Below are 20,572 nucleotides of genomic sequence, written 5' to 3' on the forward strand. Positions count from 1 at the left end.
TTCGCTCTCTTCCTCCACTCCCCTCATACCTTAGCCTACCGCGCATGCCGCGTCTTGTTAACCTCACTTCGGTCATCTATTCGCTGAGTCTGCTTTCTGCCGCTCTAGCACAGATTCCGACCGCATTCAGATGGGGGTGGGGCGAAACTGTGGGTAGCATGTCATGTTGTCGGGAGAAGAGACGACCTAATTGCTGTTTTACCCAGCCTCCCTCAGGATCACTTCAAGAATGTCAGAAGTTTCAGGTTACAGTGGGGTCATTGGACAGCAGCAAACCTCACCAGGTTGGGGTCTCGCCCTATTACATGCTTGCACTCGAGGCTAGCGGAATACCAACGACCTCCCTCATTGGTTCCGACCCTTCCAATCTCTGGTGGCAGGCAGATCACAGCCGTGGTGAGAAGATCTCGAAAAGATTGATAGTACTTGAGGATAATGACATTCCATGTTGCCAGGCTCCACTCTTATGCTCGCAGTCGTTGATTCAAATGGTAGCACAGGAGGAGTTTATCAGACCACGTATAGCATGAGTGGCAAGTCATCGCCGGTATTATCGCTGCTACTAAGACATTTACCTGGATAATGTTACGTAGCCGGGAGCGATACATCCTGTCTCTCAGGAATGCCCTCCTCCACGACAACAATTACTGCAAATGTGTCGGACTCGCTAACAACCTGTCAACCGTGGGGTCTATCGATGAACGGTGGCCAGATGCCCTACACGCTAGTATTTGCCCAGCTCTCGTCGAATACGCTCACATTTGTGACCATGGGGAAAAACGACGACCTATTGACGTACATCAATCGAGCAACCCCAGGAGATCAGCTAATGGGTCAGTCAGGCAGACGCGTGTGAACGTACAATGCGCAGTGCTGACTAATTTTTCTCATAGCCTCTGTATACGATGGGTGCACATACTTCTTTCTTGATCTATCATTTCATTATTAACGTGGCAACAGTACAGGAAGATGGGGAACATCTACACCTTCCCTCAACACGACTGGAGACATTGAAGTCGATTGCGGAGATTTATTGACCGTGCAGACCAGCAGCTCAGGAGGGCCAGAGACTGAAGTTACTGCTACTCTGATAGTGAACCCCGTTCCATCTGGCACAAGCGTCAGTCCACCGTCTTCAACAGCTGGCGCGTCGAGCGGTACCAACACGGCAACGACGACCAGCTCAAGTTCCTCATCCAGTCAGTTCGCGACCGCAGCCCCGAACCCCGGCAGTCACACGTCCGTCGCGCTGATTGCGGGAATCTCGGCCGGCGTCGGCGTACCTGTACTCCTGGCTATCGCGGCCGCTATCTGGTTCTGCACACGAAGACGCAATAAAGTGCAGCACCAGACGTCGCCGATAGACATACTACAGAGCCCGTATCCGCACTCTATGGGCTACATGCGTGAAGCGGACAGTACTGTTAATGCTTCATTCACACCGTCGTCGAAGTCTCCCATGGTCAGCCACTCGCGGCAACCATCCGCGACGGCGTACCCAGAGTCTGCGCCGTTCTTGTCTGCGTACGTGGAACGGCCCAGCATGGTCGCGTCGGCCTCGTCGCGATCGTCTGGGTTCTACCACGCCCACCACCCACCCCGATCCGCGACACCTACACAGTCGTCAGACATCGCAACGTCGGCTCGTACGCAGGTTAACGAGCGTCAGCAGGACGGGCTAGGCGACTTCAATCCATACGCTGTTCCGCTCACAGTGCCGGGGAGCTCGTCGGCACTGTCCTCGCAGAACGAGAAGATGCGTATAGCGAACGGGCGCATGAATGCTTCTGCATCATCGAAACAGGGAATTACGGGGTCGCTGTCCCCGTATCAGCCTGCGCATACAGGAGAAGACACTGCGGACCCGCCTAGTACAGCGCCTGAGGAGATCATCGTCCAACACCAGGACAGCGGTGTTACCGTGGTCAGAGAGCTTCCTCCTCCGTACGCTGGCTTGCCCTCGCGCTCTTGAGATGTTCTTGCATTCGATTTCGTGTTATCATGGACCATATTCTGGGCCCAGTGCAGACTCTAAATTAATCGCTTTGTGACGATGCGCCACACTATGTGATTTTAGCTGTTCATTTTTTACTTACGTAGGGTTCACGAGGACTGTTGACGTAAATGAGTCAGATGTGTACCGTACGCTGCAGGCTCACGCGGGCTTGGTTCAGCATAGTGAAAAGATACGAAGACGCCTACAACCTCTCGCGCCAGGACTCCAATCTCAAACAACATCTCATAATGCATGTCCATACAATACATGGTTGGATAATTCTCTCACTTAACATGGTCCAGTCCAAGATCCTTCATGTACAGTAAGCTCTATGGCGGGTCTAGTGGATAGTGGAACACTCTCCGACACAGCTGCCACGCAAAGCCGAATCCACGCGCAAACACCGCCGCTGTCGCTCGCACCGTCCGGGGTATTTCCAGCGGCGGGATGTCAATGTGGATCGGCCAGAGGAAAGGCAGGTCTCGGATGGGCAGAATGGCGTCAGTAGGTGATGCAGACGGCTCTGGTTCCGGGAGCACCGTGGGCATGAGCGTTGGTATTGAGGGCGCAGGATCGCTCGCGAATATACTCGTGGATGTGCTCGTGGATGTGCTCGTAGATTTGCTCATGAATGTGCCAGTAGACGTGCTCGTGGATGTGCCAGCAGACGTGCTCGTGGACGTGCTCGTGGATGCACTCGCGGAGCCTGAGAGCACGGGCTCCGCCGCCTGTGAGGGGCGCAGTTGTGTTGTGGTCTCCGGCTCCGGGATAACCGTCACGGTGGAGACTGAGATATGGGTCGAGGTGACTGTGAGCGGCAGCGGCGCCTCGGTCGAAAAGGCGGCAAGAGAAGTGGATAGTGCATCGAGGGCATCCTTCATCTCACCCCGTTCGGCGATCAGTACGCGATTTTCGGACATCGTGAGCAGCGCAATACTGGTCGGAATAGTACAGATGATGACGGCCAGGATGGTCCATAAGCCAGCCGGTGAGCTGGATTTTGTTTGTCCAGGTGGTGGGATCGGGATAATAGTGATAGTCAGCTCCGGATGGAAAAGCTCCTCCACGTTGCGTCGGATGAGCACACTGCTTTCGGAGAACTGTTGCTTGTTAGGGAAGTTGGACCGTGTTGGTGTAATCGTGAAGCCTAGTGCGAAAGTCTTTAGCAGTGCATGCACGGCATGATAGACATACATAACATACCTTTGGGCTCTGGGACTCTGACCTCCATCTTTCCAACAGGCAGCTCGAACATTGGCAGCAGCACGTCCAACATCGCCGCATCTACACCTTTGCCCTTCCCCTTGCTACTAAACTTCTCCCCAAGGCGCTCAGGCATCGATACCGAGTACTCAACCTGCACCTTCCCGCTTCCGGCGTCTCCCAGGTGCACCTGCACCCACGTCATGCTCTCCTTGTGCGCCTCCTCCTCGAGCGGGAACCCCAGCGCAGGCAGCTTCTCGCCCGGCTTCTCCACCGTATTCGTCTCATAGTGCGCCGTGGCACCATCCAGTGTGACCTTGGTGATATCCACCTTCGGGAGCGCTACGTCCTCGCTCTTGCCCGCGACTGCCACGGGGCGCGGTAATCCAAATGCAAGCCACTCCGTTTCACCCTCGGGATCCTCATCGACTTCTACAACAAGGCGCACTTCGTACTCTGTTGGCACTGCGTCGCGCTCGTTCGCGAATTCGGGCGTGATAGTGGCCATGACGTGCGCGAGTTCGGCCTTGCCGTCCGTGCGCCGGCTGCGGCGTGGCGTTGTCGAGCGAATGGACATCGCAGACGACGGCCGCGAGAATGGCCCGCTCGGCGTGCGCCGTCCGCTCATGTCGACGCTACGATCACGCCCGGGCTGGTAAGAGCGATTCCTTGGCGAGGTGATCGTGCGGATGGCGAGTCGCGCGCCGTCATCGCCCAGCTTAGTGTGGCCGCGCGGATGCACGACAGTCTTGCGCGTTTGCGGGTCAGACAGACTTCCCAAAGCGTTGTAGACGTCGAGCGCGGAGCTGGTCGTGTCGTTGCGAACGATAGTCGAGATCACTTGCTTCTCTGCGTACACTACCCGGAACTGAGGGAGCACAATCGGGTCAGGCTCGTCCTCGGCGTCTGTGCCAGTGGACGAATGGCGAAGGTCGAAGGATTTCTCTGGTGGTTTGACGAGCACGGTCCCAGTGATAGTGAAGGTGAAAGTGCTCGTTTGCGGAGGGACCATGCGTCCGGCGTCAATGTGAACGGAAACAGGTACTTTGGGAGAGAAAATCTTGGAGCCAGGTTCTTCCTCTTCAGGCGCGAAGGATGATGCGCGGCTGCGCTTCTCCGGGCTGGATGGCACAGTAGTCACTACCGACGAGTTTACTGAGGAAAGCGACGTATGCTCGATGCTTGGGGAGGTTTCTGATAGCGAGTCTTCTGCTGAGGGCAATGGGGCGCGTAGCAACGACCCACTTGTGCTTGCCCAGCGTTGTTCTTCCCTCCTGCTAGAACCTGCTTTGCCATTTGGAGTAGACGACTGTATGCGTATGGACGGGGCCTCCGAGCTCATGGAAGGTCTTCGTGAGGGCGTCCGTGGGGGCGGAGGGCCGACCCAGCATCCGCAGAAGGACTTTCCTCCGCTGACGGTCCATTGCTGTTTCTCGCTAGGCGCCCAAGCGACCTCGCAGTCACCAGCGTTGAGCTGCACGTCGAAGGCGAGCAGCCAAGCAGAAGAGGGATGGGTAATGCCCTTGCACGTTGCGGTGTATTCGAGCTGCATGAGCACGCCTTCGTCGTCGTCGTCTGATCCGTTCCTTCCTCGTGCCTTTCCTTTGGCAGTATCGCTGTTAATGATGACACAGCTCATCTCGCCCTGGACCTCTTTAAAGCCTGCGCGACGCCTGTTGTCGCTCGTCGTTGGCACGTCATCCGAACGCACGGACCACCGGATGACGAGAGACTCCGTGGTAGGAAATGTCCCGCTGGTGCAAGTCCAATCGCTCCCACTGCCAGAGGAGTCGCTGGATTCATCATCCGCAAAGTGTTGATAAGACGATCTGCGTGAAAGACTGCGTTTCTGTCCAGTAGGATTGAGCTCGGGTACACAGTTAATGTGCCAATCGTCATTGGGGATGGATGCCAGGGATGCTGCGGAAGATGATAGGGAGTTCGGGTGAGGGTAGACTTTTGCGGATAGGTAGTTGTTGAGACAGCGAGGCACGGGAATGTCGAGCTACAGTACGAGTTAGTCGAAGGAATTACTGGAAATATATTATCAACGAACAAGATACGGGTATTGTGGTGGTTTGGCAACCAGCGGTGCCCAAACCTCGATAGCGGCCATGAATTGTAGTTGGCTCAAGCCGGAACGTCTCCCATACGAGCCGTCGTAAGACCGGGTGCTGAGGGGGAGCTCTCGCGGGAGGACGTAGCACACCTGATACTGGTTGACTGTGATGTCACCGACGTATTTCGGTTCCAGTAGCTCGATCTTTGGGGTAGAAATCGACGGGGACACGGAGGAACGGACACTGTCAAACAAGGACAGATAGGGCTCATTAGACCGGGTAGGCAGGCTGAGTGCCCTAGCTGTCCTCCTGAGCATGTGATGCGTGAAATTGTACGGGACATTGTTCTGGTCCAGCGGATGAATGTACGACTGAAGAATCTTCAGATTCTCCTCTGTAAACGAAATAAGTTGAGTAATGAGGTCGTGTCTTCAACAGACGAAAGAAAGCCGTTTGCACGTGTTGAACCGTGTAAGCAGAGTGACCTCTACTTGTCGACAGGGAGCTTGTTCTGCGTTCGTGTTATGTCAGAAAGTGGTTTGTCCATTGCTGACAGTACTCATTCAAATAGCACCAAGCGACACGGCGGTACAGAGAATTGCTGACGCTATGCAACGAATCACGTACCCGGAAAGAGTGGGATAATAGCTCCAGGTGCACATGCGCCCGCAGGTATCGAAATCTGCCAGATAAGACGCGTTCAGTCCGATGAAAGCGCGTTTGACACGACGGACGACACGCACTCGAAGGAACATCTTTACGGACGCCGCCCCGTTTTGGTCAACATTCTTGTCCGCTTTTACTTCGACCACCAGCCTTTGAACGATGTTGATCCTAGATTGTGAGCTCGAGCTTGTGGTTGCAGTGGACCTCGAAGGGCTTGAAGCCCTCGAATAGCGCGTCGACGCGGACATGCCTGATCGCGGTTCGTCGTGACTTGTCGTTCCAGCAACAGGATTCAAGATGAAGCAGTATGATACAGTGTCCTATGCACAGAGAAAGCCGGGATTATGTTAACCTTGAGGCGAAGCGTCGGTGAGTGTTGCGGTACACGTCGTACTGGCAGTTGGGCAAGTTGTTTAAATTGTATGCTGAGCGCCGCCTGTATTTGGTTCAACGCCTTGAGCCAGGTTCACTATTCCGGTCTTTACTGTCATTTGTCTTCATGGCCTGACAAGCATTTTCGTTGGTTAAATACATATATTTTCGCAAGTCGACGAGCCAGAGATGCAAAGCATCTGAGACATGCAATACACCGATCCCATTTCACTGGCAAACAGGAGCTTTCGGGCAGCATCCCGGGGTCCCCGCCGTTGCAGGCGCTGAGCAGCAAGCCTCAGAGAAGAGGGCCAAACATCAATGCATCAACGTAGAGTCATATCGGACTCGATTATATGAATGTAACTGAACTTCAAACTACATAATAGCGCCATAATAGACGCATTTACTCGCACTGCTCGGTAATTGGGCTGAGCTGAGGTCGGTGTGAGGTTTCCGGGGTCCTGGGCTGTGAGCTCATGATCGTGCAAGCCTGCCGCGGGGCGCGACCCTTGTCCAGAACGTCTACCTCGCCCATTCCATCATGTTCTTACCCACAGTAGAGAACATCGAGGCTTATCTTCAGTACGTCGAGGAGGTCGTCGTAAGTGCCGTCTCCCAGACTGCGCCCGACATGCAGAGCGTGAGGCAGGTCATGCAACGGCTCCAGGAGGATCTCGCACGCTTCTGGCCATCGTCCCTCCCGCAGCTGCCAGAGATCAAGCTGGGAAACCTAGGACCGTTTGAGGTGCCGCCGCCGCCACCACCTCCTCCGCCGCCGAGAGGATACTTCGAGAGATCAGCGGACTGGGTCGCCGCACATCCGTGGAAGACTGCTGGAATCGGCATCGGCATCGTGGGAGCAGGGTTACTCGTCGGCTATGGCGGCATCTACTATGCTGGATCGTCAAGGGTGAGGCGACCAAGGACGAACGATGCCGCCCAAGACGGTGAAAGAAGACAGGTTGTAGGTGAGTATCGGGTAATCATGTCTTTCGTGAACCCTGTCTGAAGCTTCATCGTGCTACAGCTGTATTGGGCGGTGATACGCCACTGGGGCTTGCTCTTGTGCTGGATCTTGAGAAGAGCGGCTACATCGTTATTACTAGCGTGTCTACTCCTGAAGCCGTCGAAGAGATAGAGCAACAATCTCATGGATATGTTCGCGCTATCGTCCTTGACCCTAGCGAGGTACGCTCCGCTTTTTTGCGCTGGTTTTATCTGAATTGACAGCACTTATCGCACCACAGCCGGAGACTATCCCCTACTTCTTCCGTTCTCTATCATCTACCATGAACCGCCGCTTCCCCCTCAACACAACCGGTGATCCCCATAGTAATCCCTCTACACAGATCTACCTGCACTCTATCATTTCACTACTCACACTTCCGTCCACGACACCATCTCCGCCCCCTGGTCCCCTAGAAAATCTCGGAATGCAAGACATGTACCCTGCTTACCTCCAAGCGACACACTTCACCCCACTGCAGGTCATCCAAGGCCTTCTTCCCCTCTTGCGCACATTCCCTGCCCGTGCACGTGACGCCGCAGCAAACAACACGCCAAAGAAGAGCGTCATCTTCTGCCTTCCCGCGACGGACGCACGCGTTGGCCTACCGTTTGCAGGCGCGCAGGCGATGAGTGCTGCCGCGACACTGCGTGGTGCCGAGGTCCTGCGGCGCGAAATACGGCTCGCGGCTCTCATGGACGAGACGCAGGCCATGAAACACATTAAGGTCGTCACCGTTGACGTTGGCAGCTTCGGTGTTACCACTAGTCAAGTTGAGAAGTCGCTTGCACCGGAGCATGCCATGATCGATTGGACCGTGAGCGAGAAGGCGGCGTACGGCGACGCGTTTGCGTCAGCCCTTGCCGGTCAAATGCATCACACCTCGAGGCGAACACCGACAGACGTCTCCAAGTTTGTACGCACCGTCGTCGACGTTGTCAGCGGCGGGCGCACAGCGCCACGGCACAATATCGAAGCTGTCGATTTCGTCCTAGGCCGTATCCGGGAACTCATCCATGGCAACCGAGTCGTCGTCGGTGCTGGAGGTGCGCCTTGCATCTGCCCAGATATATATAGAGAGCTGATATAGATCGTTTTGTTGCAGCTCGTACATACGCGCTGGCTTCAAATCTCCCTGCACTGATACTTGACGCGCTGCTCAACCTTCCTGCGCTTCTCATCTCGGCGCGCAACGCTCTGCTTCCCGTCCCTCCCCGCCTGCCGTACCCGCCCCCTGTACCGCCCACGTCTGCCACATCTGCCGCAGCCCCTGCGGTCGCACCGGCATCAACTCAGGAGAAAGCCAAACATCAGGAGGAAGCTCATCTCGACTCCGGCGACGAGGCCCTCTCAGAGACAGGCTCGGATGCCGACGTCGAGAGCGGCGCCGAGGGCTCCGGTGTCAGCGAGAGCTGGATCAGCCTCAAGAAGGATGGCGAGCACTAAGCCTTTTTATTTGAAGTTGGGGTGCGTGTAAGTTCTTAGTTTAAAACTACATCACTATGTTTTAGTCGAGTGATTTACTTAGGTGGAGATGTATTGTGTAGTGACGAAAGAACGGACTCTTGTTGTACAAAAGTCACTATTGGTACATATGATGTATTGTACTTGCTGCAAATAGTAACTCCCCTTCTCTTATGTTTAAAGGCATGGTTTTGAGACTGGCATCGACTGCTCGCTACATGGCCAAGTACCAGAAAAGTTGTATGGTTTCCGATCACTTGCAAGCATTCATGGGTTCCTAGCGCTTTGTAAAACGAGTTGTCAACAGATATCCATTGAACCGCATTGGAACATGCTCACCTTCATAGAAGATTTGTCCCAGTGGACATTCAGCTGCACTACATGCCGCATGCAGTCATGGCCGGTGTCGTTATATTATTCCCTGCGAGTATATGGGCTCGGCATGTCCGACGCAAGAGTCCTCCTTACCACTATTGAAGCAACCTTCGATATTTGTATGTAAGTCTCCTACTCTCTCGCGTCACGCTTGGCCTGTTCTACTTCAATCGCCTCGAGGAACTCTTTTGGGACGCTTGTCTGCCCGAGCGCACACTGCGCGATGTAGCCGGTGCGGAAGGCTTGGTAGAGCGTATCGCTAGGGCGGGGTCGCGGGTAATACGGGTCGTTGGCAAAGAACGAGCTGACAAGCATCTCAACAACCTCGACCCCTGTGCCTTCTAGCCGCCGCATCTGAGTCGAGTCGAACGCTGAGTCAATCGTACAAAGAATCCGGGCATAGGAGCGTACCTGGTTGAAGTCAATGACCTGGAACGTCACCCCATGGTACCCATCGCCACCCATGACGAACTCGATATCCCGCGCGTCGTACCCTAAACGCCAATGTATGTGCCCGAGCACCTCGCCCATGCCCCTTGCGACGTCGTTAAGGGGCATGAGCCGCGATTCAAAGCGCTGCTCGCGGCACAGCGTTGTATACCGCGCGACGTCGAGTAGGAAGTTTGTCGTACTAAAAACATGCTTGGTTTGAGGACCTTGCTAAGGTAGAGTCGGCAGAGACTGGAGTAGGGCGCGCTCCGTGCCTCGGTGATGCGAGAGTAGAATTGCACACGGATGACGTTTCCGATGTCCGCGGGGAGAGTATGCACGCGGTCCATCGCATACGCAGAGCGTGGGACGCCTACAGACTCGAAATATTGTCCGGAGAGGTGAAAATGTATATTCGTGGAAAGCTCGAGGTAGTCCTGATTTGTGATGCCATAGAAGCCGAGTGGCCGCGGGACAGCAAATGTGAACTTCTGTGGGTAGGATGTGAAGAGCGCGTTGTGAGCTGTGTATTCCGCCTTGAGTTCTTGTGCCTGCTCTTCGAAATGTACGATCTTGAAGACCAACGGTCCGCCGCGGTGTGCACAAACAGTGGCGAAGCTGCCCGCGCCGACGCGGACCAGACCTGTGGGTTCGTCTTCGACGTTGACTGTACCTGCACCTACACAGCACAATAATGAGCATGTAACCAATGCATAGAATTCTTTCTTTATTACTGCGCGGACATTCAGGCCAGATCCCGGACATAATGGCTGGCGTTCAGTAACTTCAGTTCAACCAAGTCACGGCCATGGCACAATCTTTGGCGTCTATAAGAACTCCCACGCCACATGAGTCATACTAGCACTTACGAACTTTGGGTCTTCTTAGACCCAGTCACCCATAGTTCATCTGCATGTCCGTGGCAGTCGTCGAGTGTATCTTATGCTCACTGTACACGGTTAAACGTGAGGAATGCAAACATATCTACAGTAAGAATGACACAAAAAGCATATATGATAAGAGGGCGAAATTGTGCGGACAGAGGCAGAGGCGAAGAAGGCCGCAACGGCTTCAAACCTGACGTTCCTGACGTTTCATCAATCGATGCAGGATTATGGCTCTTTCGAAAGCGGTGAGAGTTCGGCCATTGTGAACGAAATATTGCTCCCAAGCTTGCGCTGGGAGAGCAGCAAGCATTTCCAGCTTCTGAAGAGTATTCACGCCAGCGTCCACGAAGAAGCCAAAGAGGTAGCCAAATCCCGCCTCGCTGAGGAACTCCTGCAGTTCATGAGTGTTGCCAAGCGCTGTGTCAGGTGCGACGCAGCCATCGTTGGCACCTGCGGGAGGTTCCTCCGGGGCAAGCACGCCCCGGACTGGCGGTGGGACAGAGGCGGTGGAGGGGTCGGAATTGCCACTAGCAGCGTCGTGGTCCGCAAAACGGACATGTGGCACACCAGACTGTGCACTGGTAGTCGCCCGCATGGAATATGACCGCGGTGTCTGGGAAGATTCGGCAGAGTTTGTCGTCTCTCTCGCTGGTGTTGTGACGGCACCAGGCGTACTATCCGTATTCGAGCTGGAAGCAGCAGCAGAGCGAACTGGAGAAGCAGCAGGCTTGACAACGGTGAATGTCCTCGTTGCGGAATCCCTAGCAATCGGCTCGGTCACGTCGATCTCCATATCATTCGTAGTGGTCTCGCGCTGCGCCACGACGTTAACAGATTTGCGCACCGGCAGGCTACCCACCGATGTCGATGTCGATGTCGCCCCTGTCTTTGTACCAGAGTGCTTCGTTTGCTTTTGGGAACTTGACGCGGCTCGAACTTGTGTGGCATAGGATGGGTCGAAGCCGGCAGCCTTGGACTTCCTCAAGTGCGTGTGGCTCATGTCTGTCGACCGGGAGGTCGAAGTGTCATCTGTGGCTGACGTGTCCTTGGACAACGCCACGACCACTGGCGTAGAAGGGTCCTCAGATCGAAGGCGGCGTGTCTCGAACGATTCAGGAATGTCGCCTGATAATGCGATCAGCGCGCTATGACCCAGGGTCGAAAACTGACCACTACTCACCGTCTGCCTTTCTTTTACTTTTATTAGGAGCCAGAATAGCCATATCATGCTGCAGATTCTTCCGGAGCAAGGTCTCAGCTGGCTGCTTCAGGCTTCCATTCAGTGCCCCTCGGGAGCGAGTCGCTGGTCGGTGATCTTGCGTTCTTTCAGAAAACTTGACCGTGCCATGCTGAATGGGCTTCGACTTACCGTTATCGCCAGCGTGCTCATTCGAGAACACGTTTTGTCCCCGTACGCGGCTCGCCGTACTTCGTAGACATCTCTATCCTGTCACGTGCATCTTCGGCAGCAAAGGGGGCATCACCCTGCGCAGAAGTAGAGCTCTTGTCACCCCTCTCGCTGCCTTCGTCGCCGATTACCTTGCCGCCTTCTCTCTTATTACCCGCCTTGCCGCCTCGCCTCCTACCACCACCACTCTTGCCACCCCTCTTGTTACCACGGCTCCTTTTACCGCTCTCCTCTTTACCGCTCTCCTTCCCCTCGCCCTCCTCACCACACCTCGTTCCGCCATCTTCTTTCGCGCCGCCCACAGATATCAGGGACTGCTCAGTGAGGTTAGCCACAAATTGCGTACTGATCAAGTCGCCCCTTACTGAGGCGTCTTTGTTGGCAGCCCCCCTGCCAATCTGACCCGCCTCCTCCATCGGCTGAGACGCGTGTTCAGCAAGATCCCTGTCAAGCTGGAGATGATTCCCTTCGCTTTCTCGAGCACCGTCGATATTGTCGTCTTGCCGGTTCCCATGCTTTGCCTCTTCCTCCTTGTCGCCAACGCGGTTGCTCGCGTCTGACTCTTCGATGTGCACCTCAGCTGTCTACCCTGCCGCATTCTCATCTTCAGAGTCAGCAAATACAATTGGCACACCATAGTGAGTCATGCTCTCGATCTCTGGCCCACCGTTATACTCGATATTGCCGGCGCGGTCACCCTCACCTATGCTCTCTCTCGCTACTGGTCTCCCCATTATCGTCGCGGCCACCGTCCACGTTGGAGCTGCCATTCTCATCTTTGCTTCCGCCCCGATCCTCGCTTCTGTCCCGATCCTCGCTTCTGTCCCGATCCTCGCTTCTGTCCCGATCCTCGCTCTCGTCTTCGTCATCGCTGCTTGAGTCTTTCTCCTGGCTGCTATTAGAGCTGACATCCTTCTGGCTGATTGTATCACTTTCCTCTTCCTCATCCTCGCTGCCGCCACGATTGTTCCTTCCTTCGCCGTTTTCACTGCTCGGGTTGTTTTCGTCGACATGCTTCCCTCTCCCTTCGCTATCTGTTGAATCCGCCTTCGTAATAACGCTCCGTTAGATCGTTCGAGCTCGCTCAGATTAAAGAAATTGAGCGATTTACCTCACTGCTTTCGTCACTATTTGCCCGTGCTGCTGCTTTATACCCCTTTGTCCTGTTCGTCCGCTTTATCTCGGCTCGCTTTCTCTTGGCGTCGGCCTCATGGGTGCGTTTCATAGCCATGTGCCAAACCCAGTGACCTTGGTACTCTTGCAACCAAGGAAGCTCTTCGATAGCCTACAAAAATGGTATAAAATAAGGTAAAGATCATTGTCCCCCACCAAACAGTTGTAAAATACTGCTTGCCTCCTGTAGCAGTCTCTCTCTGAGGTTTGCCGCATTCTGGAGGTAGGTGGTACCTGGTAACAATCTGGTTCTGAACTTCGCGCGAAGATCCTGAGGTGGATCCAGCACCCAAGGTCACAAAAAGCATCCATGTAATTGAAGTAATGCTCACAATTATGGCACGCTGTCTCCACTCCTCTAACCCGATGTTTCGCAGGCTACGATATTTCGACGGGCACGGTGGAGGGGGAATTGAGTTTGCATTTCTATGGTCATAGATGTATCCTGCCTGATACTGGTTGTTGAGTTGAGGCTGGTTCAGCAGAGAAACAATTGGAGTAGGGTCCTGCGACCCGCGTGCATTGCGAAGGGCCTTCGCAGGGGAACCAGCAGTTCGAGGCATCTGTGATCATGATCAACCAGAAGACAGAGATATCGTCAAGATATACATACTCTGGATTCTGGCGGTGTAATTTGGGGGAGGATGGAGGGGGACAGAGCTAAGTTTGGTGCATACGCACCGTCCTTCCTCTGGGCGTTTAATCATTGCGCACGACGGAACACTGCTTGAGTGTTTTCATGTTGCCAAGGAGGTTGTCGATGATATTATCCAATAACTCTTGAGGCAGCGTACGTCTCGGTGAGGGGGGAACCTCGCTTGTGACCATCGAGAAGTATCTTCACCAGCTCCTGTTCATCCGGCCATCACGAGCAAGGTAGTGCCAGATAGGCTGACGAGTACCATCACAAGTATATATCGAGTCCCAAGTCCCAAGTCTCATGACGGTCACAAAGATAATTTAGTTCCGTAATAGGTACAGTATGTGCTTATAATATAGTACGAGGTACATCATTCCAATATATAATGAATAAAGATCGCCGTAAGATATTGTCCGTAGTTGTTTTGTCTTCCGCATCATGCAGACGACCCGCCTCGTTTCCTCATCCGCGGCGAAGGTGTCTTGATAAGCACCTCGACCTGCATCCTTGAGCTCGCCCCCCGAGAGGGAGTTCGTGTTCTTGGAGAGTCTTCCAGGAGGCCTTGTGCATTTTCAACGTCGGCATCGTCCCCGGGCCGCGTGACAATCTCCTGCGTCCTCTTCAGCTCTTGAGAACTCTGCAGCGAGTAGACGTTCTGCATGCGCTGAACTGGCCCCCCTGTGCGAGGCTCGACCTCCTCTAGCTCAACTGTATCCGGCTCCTCTATCGGCAACACGATAGCGTAATTCACGGGCTTGCGCGTTCGCATCGACCTCCGTGGTTCGCGCTTTGCCTCTTCGACCTTCTGCATGCTGACGACTTCTACTTCAGTTTCATCGACGACGTCCTGGTCGAGCTGCGAATAGTCCACTTCCTCCGCAACTTCTCCCTCAGAGTTTTTCAAGAGTGGTTCGCTAGTCTCGTCGTTATCGTCTCCATGCTTGCGCTTGCGCTGAACTGGGCTCCCCCCGTGGGGCCCAATCTCCCCTGGCACAACTGCATCCGGCTCCTCTATCGGTAACACGATAGCGTAGTTCACGGGCTTGCGCGCCCTCATCGATCTCCGTGGTTCGTGCTTTATCTCTTGCACGCGAACGACTTCTACTTCAGCTTCATCGGCGACGTCCTGGTCGAGCTGCGAATAGTCCACTTCCTCCGCAACTTCGCCCTCAGAATCTCGTAAGAGAAACTCGCTAGCCTCGTCGCTATCGTCTGCACGCTTGCGCTTCTTGGAGGCAGCGGCAGGAGTGGGTGTCTCACCCGTGTTCTCAGGGGTCTTCTTTGTCTTCGTCTTGCCTTTAAGCTTCGATTTACCGCGCTCAGCGACATGACAGACTTCAACTGTAATCTTGGCTTGCAAGAGGACATCAATCCAGAGCTGTCCAGTCAGGAGGCGTCAATGTGCAGATCGCACTGAAAACTTAGAAAATACCTCACTTTCTGGTTCTCCTGTAGATTATCGCCAGGCCCCTTTACTTCGACAAACTTGCACAATTTCTCCGTCGGATGCCAGAGGAACAGGTCAGGCAGCCCGCCGGTGCGATTCGCGTAATCTTCAAGCAGGGTCCGGCAGATGACAGAAAGACAGATGGGTTTGAAGCACTGTAAAACATAGCTCAGCCAGCCGTTTCCGCAGGACACTTTTCGACTTACCTCCATAATCTCCACAAAAGCTTCCTTTTGGAGCAGCTCCCATTGCACGCCTATGCAAAACGTCTTTTTCTTCATATGCGTATCCCACGTCCGAAGGAGTACTTCTAATCCTTTCCCGGTTTCGATGTCCTTCAGCCGTGCATCAGCAAGTGTACGTCGGGCAAGGTAGAACGAGTCCTCCGCAATATCGAGCGGTGCAGATTGGTACGGCGTCTCGAACGCACCAGAAACAGGTGCAAAGATGATGTCCCAGAAGAGTAGGCCGAATAGCGTGGTCACGACGCGGCCTTCAGAGTGTAAGCTACACAAATGTGGATTAATTAAGGAGAAGAAAAAGGGGAGCCGGCTGACCCTTTATAGCCCTGTGCCTCGTAGTGCTGAAGCGCGAACATCTCCACGCTGACCTCTTCACGATCTCGTCCTCGCCAGACGGTCTTGCCTGTGGAACTCTTCGGCTGGACACAGAATAATAACTTGAGCAGGCGAACAGGCATAAGCAACAACCGACCTTCGCATCTAACACAGGCACCAGTTTTTCAACGGGAGCGACAGCAGCAAACATGAAGGGTAACTTCATCTGCTTTTTATCCTCCCTTTCGACCTTCCGCCGCTTGTTCACCCCACTCCCGCGACTCTTCGCTACCTTGGCAGATGCAATGGGATCCCCAGCCGCGTACAAAAGCGTATTTATGCGCTTGCCTTCGATATAGACCTCTACTGGCTTCCTCTGCGCCGGATCATCAATCTCGACGAAGTTGATATCTGACACGCCGAGCTGGCGGAGCCTCTTCTGAAGCTTGAACAATCTGCGCCGGAGCGCCGGGCGGTGCACTTTAACAATCTTAATAAGCACAGTTTCCCCTAGACATGAAATTATTAAAGACTCGCCGACATGCGTATCCTCGTCCTTCAGGGCTTCGAACACAGCATGCCACGCGCGTCGAGTCGTTTCCTCGTCCTTCTCGCAGTGGACCATGAGAATCAACGCGCGCCGTTCATGCCAACGTCCCCTACGGCCACGACGGAAAGCTCGCTGTGAAAGAAGCATTCCGAGTATTTTGAGCTCGCCCTCGTGGTCTTTGAGAATCGACAATGCGTGGACGCCTTTGCAGACGATGCGTGTCAGAATATGGCCTATCGATGGGTGTATGTGCAAGTACGCGCGAGGGTGAGTATAAGTGACTGCACATCAACGCAGGAGAGCTACGCACCGTAGTGGAACCGACTGACCCACTTCTCTGGCTCGGCGTTCGCACTCTCGAGTTCAATTCGCTCTTTAATGACATCATCTTCATCCTTGTTGTTGTTCGATTTCTCAGGGGGGCCAAGACCGACTAGCCGATCTCTAGCGAAGGCGTCCCAGGCTTCCTCAATCTTGACGGCGGGTCCCTCGGCATCTTGCTCCTCGCCGTCCGCCTGCTCGTCCATCTTCGCTTCAACTTCATCTCCAGCTTCCACTTCGTCGCCTCCCTCTAATTCTCTATTCGCCCTTTCCAACTCGTCTTTCACCTCAGGGATTTGCAGCCACTCAGGCCAAACCTCTTCAAAAATTTTCTTCACTTCCCTCGCCCCGCGCACTCGCGCATTATCATTGACCTCCTCATTGATAGCTGGGAAAACATCTTCGTCTGCTATGGATGTAGAGGCAGCCGACGTAACACTGAGCCGCCCCTTCTCTGGCGAAACCGACACTGTAACGCCGGCCGGCGTCGTTCGTCCGACCGCTGACAGTACAGATCCCGTGTGTGCTCGCTCCTTGCCTTTCCTTGCTATGGACGGCGGCACGACGCGGCGGGCACCTGACGAGGACGTTGTGCCGAGAATCTCATCAACGCGTGCCTCAAGTTCGAGAGCCCGTTCGTAGCGGAGCAATGCGTCGCGAACCGGCCAGAGCTTGTACTGGGTGCGTGCCCAGGAGGGGCCTAAAGGTGGTGACGGGGAGGTAGAAGGGCAGGCCGACGAAGAGCCAAGGGTCGATGTCGATGTCGATACCGAAGGGAGTGTTGAGGAATTCGAGGAGGGTATAGATGGGTTGATGGGTATATGGGCTTGTTCTCCAGCCTGGTGGGCGTAGGACCATTTCTTTGCGCGAGCAAGTATAGATGGCGTGAGCAGCGGTGTTGGGACCGTACTTCGAAAGTAGACAAGATTGACCCGTCTGAAAAGACGGACGATGTCTTCATTGAGTTTAATGCAAGCGACTGAGTATTTACAGTCAGTAAAAGCGTGAGTATCGCCTTCTGAGAGGCTTACCGATCTTTTCTAGGACCAGCTCTCTGAGCCGGTCTTGTGTAGTCTTCCGTTGGGCGCCCTTCGTTGCTCCGGTGAAGCTATGAATAAGTGTCTGATGCGACATCTTCTTAGCAGGGCTATGCGAATCAATAAAACCATGCAAGGTCCTCTGGTGCATGCCTAGCTCCTCCGATTTGACTTTGCCTTTGTCTGGTATCGCAAAGGTAGGAAAAAACAAAGTCTGCTGAGTGGATGTTGAAAAGAGGAGCGAGTCAATGAGTGCGTCCCTCTGCGCTCAAGAAGTTAGCTTCCATGTGCGCGGCATTTGAGTGGTCTGAATAGTGCTCCTGACGCATAGGCGTGAGATGCATGTTAAAAAGAACTCACACTGTTCCCCTTCGGTTTGGCCTTCATTTGCTTCGTCAAGTCCTTCAATTCGTCGATATGAAGGCAGTCCAGCAGCTCAAATAAGTCCGCATGAGTCTCATCATGAGCGAAAATATCGTAACTGGGTCTTGCAGGCTCTTCTTGACCTGGCCCACTAGCTAATTCGACTCTTCGACTGTCTTTGTCCTCTTCGTCCTCTTCGTCGTGCGTTAAGTCAATGACTTCTGGCCCGGGATCGTGTATGTTCGGTTTAACGTCCTCAGCAACCTCGCCGAACAATTTGGCTCGAGTATTTTTGCAAAGTTCCTTCATGGCCTCACGTATGCCGTCAGACCCTAGTTCGCTTTCATACTTGAGATCCGCGAACTTGATCCATTTGTCGGTCTTGCGGAGAGATAGGCGGACGAGGAGGTACTTGGCAGCGTCTAAAAATATGATTTAACTATAAATGTCAGTGCATATGGAGAGAGCATACAAGAAAATTCGTTGTAGTTCATAAAAGCCGTGAGCTCATAGTGGTCAAATAGCTCCGGCTCTGTATCGACGACAGTCTGCAGCATCTCTGGCGAGAGAGGACTTTATGGTGAGAGCCTCGAGAATAGATTAAATTGAACGCACCCTCAAAGAGTTGAACATACATAGATTTTTTGTCTGTACTGCCCCCTCCTATGCTACTATCGTTCGCGCCAAGCGCTTCAGAGCCAGAGTCGTAGGTTAAGGAACTGTCAAGACCATCATGGCCAAAGACGAGGTTCCCGACGTGACTATGTGAAGGAGAGGCAAGTGCCATATGAGATGGTGGGGACTGAGGGGAGGGTGTGTTAAGAACGTGAATACTCGCCCCGAGTTCGCTACCCGTGTCGCGGTCGCGTCACGTCCAATTAAACGCGCCTCAGTTTTATTGTTATAGTTGATACTCTTCTATCTTTCACTGGAGAGGGCGCTATAGCCAAGTGGTTAAGGCGATTGATTAGAAATCAATTCCCGTTTCGGGGCGCAGGTTCGAATCCTGCTGGCGTCGTATCAATTTTGCTTCTTCTGGAGAGTGAAGTAAGGCTCCAATCGTTTTGTTTGTTTACTGTGTATAAACGTTTATACGCAGTAAACATACAGTTTCCTCTTATTGTTTGTAAAAGGTCTTAGTGTTGTACATTCATAGTCTTGCTAACAGACTTGACCTTTATTGGGCTGAAGAGTGCATCGCACCGCCTGTGCATCGTCCTCGGGCGGCCTCTTTGAACCTCCAAGCCCGGTGCACTGTATCAAGCACCTATGCCCTGAGACTTACTGGGAGTAATGGTAGTCATGATCCTAACTTGTATTGAGCACAGTCTGAAGGCGAGCATTATAAATATAATATAATGTGTATTTATTGACTGCTCCTCTACATATAGTCTACTGTGGGCACTGGCAGCCTGCCTGTGAGAGTGCGGTATGCGGGAATGTTGTGAGCCCATACTTCATTCAAGAGGAACAATATTAATATTAGTTCAACCTCATTGAGCGATGACAGTACCACATGTGATACTAAGACAGATTGACTCTAAAAAAGGGCTATTAGTGATGTGGACTTGCGTCAACACACCACGAAGGATACTTCGTGGATCTAACTAGAAGGCGGCGCCGACGAGGTCTGGCGACTACTGTGTTAGCTTATTCAGCTAGCCCAATTAACCAAGTGTATTAGCAATCTGTACTACGATACAAGTAAAGGCTTACCTAGCCCAATTAACCAAGAGGTTGAGATGGGGCTAGGTAGCGACAAAGGGTAGCCTTATATACTAGTCAGGCTGCGCACGGACCAGGCTTTACATAAGCGACTGGTGCTACGGCGACTGCTAGTGTCTAGGGGACTTAGGCGGGGAAACGAGGGCCGGTGTGTCATACCATATGACGTTGTCGGGCCGACGGAGATAAGAAGTCCGTTGCCGATCGGACTCGGAGGTAGCCGGGGGCCGGTGTGTCATGTTGTATGACGTTGCCGGGCCGACGGAGATCGGATGTCTGTTGCTGATCGGAGTGCGGCTGTTTCCGAGGAAGCGTGATGCGGCGATGAGGCGGCGGCGATGCAGGCGCGTCTGATGCGCTGATGCGTGCCCGTCGGTGATGCGTTTTCAAGGTGTTAGCGCTCGGCTAGGACTTGTAAACTGGCGCCTATGCGCCGACGACGTTTGGAGGGTCGTATAAACGTGAAATAAATCGGAGAAAATGGGAATAAAATAGGAGGCTGGGGCTACGCCCACGACATTACCCCCCCCCTACAATCGAGACTCCTGGCGAGAAGATATGGCCTGTATTCTGCCCGTTTCCCACTCGAATTCTGCCGCTTTAGGATTAGTGGCGAGTGTAGAGATAGGATCGGTGTGTTCATAGATAGGCTTGAAGCAACTGTGGAGTTCGCTGAAGGAGGTGGTGGAGATCTGTCGTGGTGCCGATGGATTCTGTTTGTGGAAGTCGCGTATGCGTTCTTCAGCATGTACGTCTTTGGCGGGAATCCATTCGTCGGCACCTTGTCCGTATCCTTTCCATCTGATGAGATACTGGAGCTGTCTGCGATAGACGCGTGAGTCCAGAATCTTTTCGACTTCATATTCTTCTTCGTTGTCGACTATCACTGG

The 20,572-nt window shown here is 53.7% G+C and overlaps 6 protein-coding genes and 1 non-coding gene across 7 annotated transcripts; 3 read left to right on the forward strand and 4 right to left on the reverse strand.

Moving 5' to 3' along the window:
* Nucleotides 1–873: 873 nt before the first annotated feature.
* PHACADRAFT_208567 (uncharacterized protein) lies at nucleotides 874–6,327 on the reverse strand. The gene is made up of 5 exons (XM_007395322.1): nucleotides 6,003–6,327; nucleotides 5,887–5,941; nucleotides 5,256–5,653; nucleotides 3,200–5,204; nucleotides 874–3,143 (listed from the first exon to the last, which is right to left on the reverse strand). Exons 1-5 carry the CDS (start codon nucleotides 6,171–6,173, stop codon nucleotides 2,326–2,328), a joined length of 3,447 nt encoding a protein of 1,148 aa, XP_007395384.1. The 5' UTR covers nucleotides 6,174–6,327; the 3' UTR covers nucleotides 874–2,325.
* A 473-nt stretch (nucleotides 6,328–6,800) lies between these two features.
* On the forward strand, nucleotides 6,801–7,503 carry PHACADRAFT_255364 (uncharacterized protein). Its single transcript, XM_007395323.1, has one exon. It carries the CDS (start codon nucleotides 6,842–6,844, stop codon nucleotides 7,307–7,309), a length of 468 nt encoding a protein of 155 aa, XP_007395385.1. The 5' UTR covers nucleotides 6,801–6,841; the 3' UTR covers nucleotides 7,310–7,503.
* Nucleotides 7,504–7,510: 7 nt separating this feature from the next.
* Nucleotides 7,511–8,965, forward strand: PHACADRAFT_255365 (uncharacterized protein). Its single transcript, XM_007395324.1, has one exon. It carries the CDS (start codon nucleotides 7,590–7,592, stop codon nucleotides 8,394–8,396), a length of 807 nt encoding a protein of 268 aa, XP_007395386.1. The 5' UTR covers nucleotides 7,511–7,589; the 3' UTR covers nucleotides 8,397–8,965.
* Nucleotides 8,966–9,277: 312 nt separating this feature from the next.
* Nucleotides 9,278–10,380, reverse strand: PHACADRAFT_208569 (uncharacterized protein; the record flags this gene model as incomplete). The annotated part of the gene is made up of 4 exons (XM_007395325.1): nucleotides 10,309–10,380; nucleotides 9,778–10,253; nucleotides 9,557–9,721; nucleotides 9,278–9,499 (listed from the first exon to the last, which is right to left on the reverse strand). The coding sequence occupies exons 1-4, from the start codon at nucleotides 10,337–10,339 to the stop codon at nucleotides 9,278–9,280; spliced, it is 894 nt and encodes a 297-aa protein (XP_007395387.1). The 5' UTR covers nucleotides 10,340–10,380.
* Nucleotides 10,381–10,507: 127 nt separating this feature from the next.
* On the reverse strand, nucleotides 10,508–13,566 carry PHACADRAFT_255366 (uncharacterized protein). Its single transcript, XM_007395326.1, has 7 exons — nucleotides 13,375–13,566; nucleotides 13,224–13,313; nucleotides 12,981–13,154; nucleotides 12,235–12,916; nucleotides 11,831–12,183; nucleotides 11,642–11,776; nucleotides 10,508–11,586 (listed from the first exon to the last, which is right to left on the reverse strand). The coding sequence occupies exons 6-7, from the start codon at nucleotides 11,682–11,684 to the stop codon at nucleotides 10,646–10,648; spliced, it is 984 nt and encodes a 327-aa protein (XP_007395388.1). The 5' UTR covers nucleotides 11,685–11,776; nucleotides 11,831–12,183; nucleotides 12,235–12,916; nucleotides 12,981–13,154; nucleotides 13,224–13,313; nucleotides 13,375–13,566; the 3' UTR covers nucleotides 10,508–10,645.
* A 552-nt stretch (nucleotides 13,567–14,118) lies between these two features.
* PHACADRAFT_195070 (uncharacterized protein) lies at nucleotides 14,119–18,744 on the reverse strand (the record flags this gene model as incomplete). Its single annotated transcript, XM_007395327.1, has 10 exons — nucleotides 14,119–15,060; nucleotides 15,120–15,284; nucleotides 15,336–15,636; nucleotides 15,687–15,790; nucleotides 15,844–16,469; nucleotides 16,547–17,536; nucleotides 17,589–17,856; nucleotides 17,955–18,379; nucleotides 18,430–18,516; nucleotides 18,573–18,744. The coding sequence occupies 10 exons, from the start codon at nucleotides 18,742–18,744 to the stop codon at nucleotides 14,119–14,121; spliced, it is 4,080 nt and encodes a 1,359-aa protein (XP_007395389.1).
* A 149-nt stretch (nucleotides 18,745–18,893) lies between these two features.
* PHACADRAFT_t64 lies at nucleotides 18,894–18,975 on the forward strand. Its single transcript has one exon. It is a non-coding gene; the product is annotated as a tRNA-Ser (tRNA).
* Nucleotides 18,976–20,572: the final 1,597 nt, after the last annotated feature.

The sequence above is a fragment of the Phanerochaete carnosa genome, assembly GCF_000300595.1.
Source record: "Phanerochaete carnosa HHB-10118-sp unplaced genomic scaffold PHACAscaffold_5, whole genome shotgun sequence".
In the NCBI taxonomy this organism is placed as follows: Eukaryota; Fungi; Basidiomycota; class Agaricomycetes; order Polyporales; family Phanerochaetaceae; genus Phanerochaete; species Phanerochaete carnosa.